Source organism: Myodes glareolus, chromosome 4, assembly GCF_982192425.1.
Source record: "Myodes glareolus chromosome 4, mMyoGla1.1, whole genome shotgun sequence".
Classification (NCBI taxonomy): domain Eukaryota; kingdom Metazoa; phylum Chordata; class Mammalia; order Rodentia; family Cricetidae; genus Myodes; species Myodes glareolus.
Genome location: NC_142029.1, coordinates 45771494 through 45775786, shown reverse-complemented (window position 1 = coordinate 45775786; position 4293 = coordinate 45771494). Strand labels below are relative to the sequence as shown.

At 48.6% G+C, this 4293-nt stretch overlaps 1 protein-coding gene across 4 annotated transcripts; it reads right to left on the bottom strand.

Moving 5' to 3' along the window:
- Positions 1-1165: 1165 nt before the first annotated feature.
- On the bottom strand, positions 1166-4194 carry Rwdd2a (RWD domain containing 2A). 4 transcript variants are annotated; one of them, XM_048435779.3, is made up of 3 exons: positions 4106-4194; positions 3085-3311; positions 1166-1929 (listed from the first exon to the last, which is right to left on the bottom strand). In XM_048435779.3, exons 2-3 carry the CDS (start codon positions 3283-3285, stop codon positions 1252-1254), a joined length of 879 nt encoding a protein of 292 aa, XP_048291736.2. In that variant the 5' UTR covers positions 3286-3311; positions 4106-4194; the 3' UTR covers positions 1166-1251. The 4 variants fall into 4 exon arrangements, with proteins under 4 accessions (XP_048291736.2, XP_048291738.2, XP_085545606.2 ...); XM_048435781.3 differs by having other exon boundaries at positions 1166-1872; XM_085689480.2 differs by having other exon boundaries at positions 4119-4187.
- Between the last annotated feature and the right edge of the window lie 99 nt (positions 4195-4293).

Here is a 4293-nt window from a genome sequence, read left to right as displayed (position 1 = left end):
ATTCCTCTGCATGTCACTAAATCCTGCCAGTTTGGCATCCTGAAGAGACCAAGTGTCAGCCTGAGACCCAGCAGGAGGATGGAATTCTCTTCAGGAAAGGAGTGTGATGGTTGAGACAGAGGGAGGGGAAGAGCCTCTAGCACATAGGAGATGTCTGGGAATTCTTGGGCTAGACACTTAGCGACAAAATGATTGAGAAAAGCTACTTTAGTGAGACTCTTTACAATGTTTTATGTATATGAGTGTTTGCTCTGCATGTATGTCTGTGCACCATGTGTGTGACTGGTGTCCTCAGAGGCCAAAGAGGGCACCAGGTACCCTGGAACTGGAGTTACAGACAGTTGTGAGCCACCGTTTAGGTGTTAAGATTTGAACCTAGGTCTTCTGGAAGAGCAGCCGCCGCTCTTGATCTTTCTTTCTCTCAGCCCCTTATTAGGGGTTTTAAAAATTATTCAACTCTCATTTTGGAAAGGGCTGGTGGAGCTTTAGACTTACCACTGAAATGTAGTTTGACTTTTCCCCAAAGGTGATGGTATAATTCTTAGTTCCCTCTCCCTTTTGCTGTTTAAATGATTCTGGTATCTGAGCACTAATTCTGTGTATGTGCCCGAGACCTTATGGCAAGCTCAGCTGTTGCTGAAACTCTTCATTAAGGGCTTTTAAAGTAAGAAATGCACTAAACAGGTGCTCCTCTCAGTTTACCTGTGATTTAGAATTCATTTCCAGTGATGAGCTGGCATATCACCTCTGTGCCGGTGTTGTGGAGCTATGTCTCAGATTTATGAATCTATATCTGCAGTCTGGCTTTTGACATGAACTGTAGGGTTTGGGACTTCATTTATTTATTTGTGTGTGGGTATGGGTGTCTTTCCTGCATATGTCTGTGTACCACATGTGAGCCCAGTGCCCAAGGAGGCCAGAAGAGGGCGTCAGATCCAGTGGAACTGGAGTTACAGATGGCAGTGGCCTCCTGAAGAGCAGCCAGTGCTCTTAACTTCTGAGCTTCTCTAGCTTGGCTTTGGACTTGTTGAGTCAAGTTTCTCTGATTAAATAGACTGTTTTATTAATTTATAACGAAATGGTATTCAAGTGTGACTTTACACAGCAAGCTGGAAACAACATCACAGTTACATTGATAAATTCTAGAGCAAGTTTTCACCCGGAATTCTATAGAGCCATTGGCCTTTTTATTTTGGTCTTATTAACATAAATACTTAATACAATTACAAGCATCGGCATTTTAATGGAGTCCTAGGACTCTGAACTTTTGCTTTCAATACCAAATAGTATCTGAAAAACATGCTCACTTTTGTGTTTTCTGAGAAACTCTAGGAACTGGCCCAGGTTCATGTGATAATCATTCCTCAGTTCGTAGTCGCCATGGGCCTCAAGGAGTAATTCTTCAAAAGAATGGAAGAGGCGCAGGTCTTCCCCGTTCCCCTCTGTTTCCACGCTCTCGGCGTGCTTGCAGGAAATGTGCTTCCAATTGGGGTATCTGATTGTGTGCCAGAATTCCTCACAGTGATCCTTGAAGCCCTCCACACAGATTATGCCAGGCTTTCCCGTCATGCAAAATCCAGTCACATCTAACCTTTTCCCCACTTCCAGAATCTTTTTCCTTAGGTCCTGCTGATAAATGTGGTGGCTGTAGATCCACATCCGGAGGAACGTGTTCTTGACCGGCTTTGCTTGTGTGCATGGCTCACCCGACAGCTTTCTGTTGAGGAAGTAGGATGCGCTGTTGTCCTGCAACCACTGGATGGCTGCGCAGACACACAGCTCACCCGGATCAAAGGTCCGCAGATAGGCAGTGAGACCTTGGTTGAGAAGAAGCTGCTGTTGTCTGTCAAGCTCAGGTGACCGTCCAAACAGCTGCAAAGCCACGTAGGGGTAGCTGTGAGGCATGGTTACTTGCAAATCAATTGTCACCTTAAAATAAAAACCACATAGATTTCAATACCACAGAACCACACGAGCCAGCTTATCACGGCAACAGCACGGCTATGACAGGAAACAGTCACGGGGGTTATCAAGTGCCAGCTACAAGTTACGCAGTCATTTTTGTTATTTTTCAAATCATTGCTGAACTACATGTGCCAGGTGCCCTGTGCCGGAGAAGGAAGGGATAAAGTCAGACATGATTTCTGCCTTAGACTAGAGCCCAGTGAAGGAGACACACGCTAAACAATGACCACACATAGATTTAATTTGAATTTGAGAAGCAGAATTTACCATGGGAAAAGTTCAAGGTCCCATTGAAGTGTGTAATCAATGATATAAAAATCAAGTCTGGGAACCAGTAGCCGGCTCTGAAGCATGAGCAGGTGGGAGCTAAAACATTAGTTCTCAAGTGTCCAGTCCACATGGTACCTATACTACACATGCTAATACTCCTGGGGATAAAGGGATCAGAAGATGGGGGTAAGGTTATATTTAACATTTAGATTTTGTATTTGTAGCTACTCTCTACAGTCAGTGCCATCAATACCATCCTAAACACTAACTTCTGAGAAGCCTCTTTGTAGCAGGCAGCATTTAGGTTTGTGAAAATCGTGGTATCTGCAGAAGGCACATTCTAACAGTTGGGTTGGTAAGAAACTGAATGAGGAGACAGAAGAACAATAAGACTGCAGGATATTTTCACCGAAAACAGTAGGCATGTTTGTTAAAGAGGTATGTGTATTTATGTAAAATTCAGGATTGTTACTTAAGAGAACTTAAGGAGCTCCTCGAGTTTGGTACCTTTTCCTTCCTTCCAAACAAGTAATGGGATATGTATTTGGAACTGTCTATTTGATTCTTGGATAGGAAGCTCATGCACTGGGCTTTCAGTTAAAAAGTGGGCACTTGGGGATGGAGATGGCTCAGCACTGGCTGCTCTTCTAGAGGGCCCAGGTTGGAGTCTAAATACCCACATGATGTCTCACAATCTTCTGTGACTCCAGTACCGCCCTCCTTTGGCTTCCGAGGGTACTGCATGCACAAGGTTGCATGCTCATGGCTAAACACCTATACCATACACATTAAAAATACACAAAAACAATGGGCACCCAGAAACACGTCGAAAAAAATGAAAGCACCCACCTTGGGCTCCTCAATTTGGAGCGTGATCACAAATTCGATGTTGTGTGGGAGCGCCTCCCTAGTGCCTTCCAGATACCTCTTTATGTTCGTTAGGGCGTTTACATCTTCCAGTTTTACCTCTCCTTGGTTAGGAAACATAGAAAACAGCATTTCCATCTCCAGCAGCTGAAGCTGAAGGCTTTCTTTTACCGACGCTGACATGTCTCCAAATCAACCTGCTTGGAAACCTGCAAAGGCCCAGAAACAGTGCGTTTGTTAATGACACCTGGTGTCCAGAAAATTTTCCCAAGGTCCCCTTTCTAGGAGGCAATTCCTGTTTGCAGAGAGCTAGGGACACGCACCCAGACACTTAAACTGTTCAGATTTCTCTCCTGAGCCCCAAATCTAATATGCACACCATCCTGCTAAAATGCTCTGTCAACACCTAGATTCTCTCTTCCCCACCCTTGCCGTCATTCTGGAGTCTGCGCTTTCAACAGGTGATTGGATGACACGTTTCGCGGCAGGTGGTTGCAAACACCTGTATACTCCAGGCCAGCCTCAATCCTGGGCAAAGCAGGGGCCGGCCCAGGAATCCTGCTCGGATCTCAGGCCTGCGTAGGTCTGGAGGCGGCGAGGAGAGATGTTTGGAGAGCGGAGAGAGAGAAGGGGCTCTGGGTCGTCCCCGCTGCCCGCTGCCAGCCCTCATCCGCAGACCCTTGGAGGACAGCCCACCCGGACTGCAGTGGCATGCAGCGTTTCGCGCAGGTGCATAGGGCCTCCTTGGCCTAGTCACGGAGCTGGGGGAGGGGGTCTCAGCCACTCAATAAATGACGTCTAGGGTCGAGGGGGTGAGGACCCAAAGGGATGGCGCTACCCTCGCCTTTCAGGGACTGGGCTGGGAGGTGACCTCGGTGTGGTCGGAGGGACAGCAGTGCTCCCCGCCCTCTGGGGACCCCTGCCCTTCGAGGCCTAGGCTGGGAGGCGCAGCTGCCCACCCCGGGTGCTAACCCTCGGCCCGCCTCGGCCACCGCGGCCTCACCCTTCCAGCTCACTCAAGCCAAGCAGCCCCTGAACCCGCTCCGAACCGCAGCCGCAGTTCCGCGGGCGCGAGCAGCGCGCGGATGGCTGGGGGCGGGGCCTGGCGCATGGGGCGGGGCCAGGATATCCAACCCGCCGCAATTGGCTGGGGCGGGAGCCCGGAGGAGAGGCGGGGACATCAGACCCTCC

Coding starts and splice junctions, on each gene's coding strand:
- Rwdd2a (XM_048435779.3), bottom strand. CDS start 3,285: ATGTCAGCGTCGGTAAAAGAAAGCCTTCAGCTTCAGCTGCTGGAGATG. Junction 1,930..3,084: donor TCCAAATTGAGGAGCCCAAG/GTGGGTGCTTTC, acceptor TTTTATTTTAAG/GTGACAATTGATTTGCAAGT.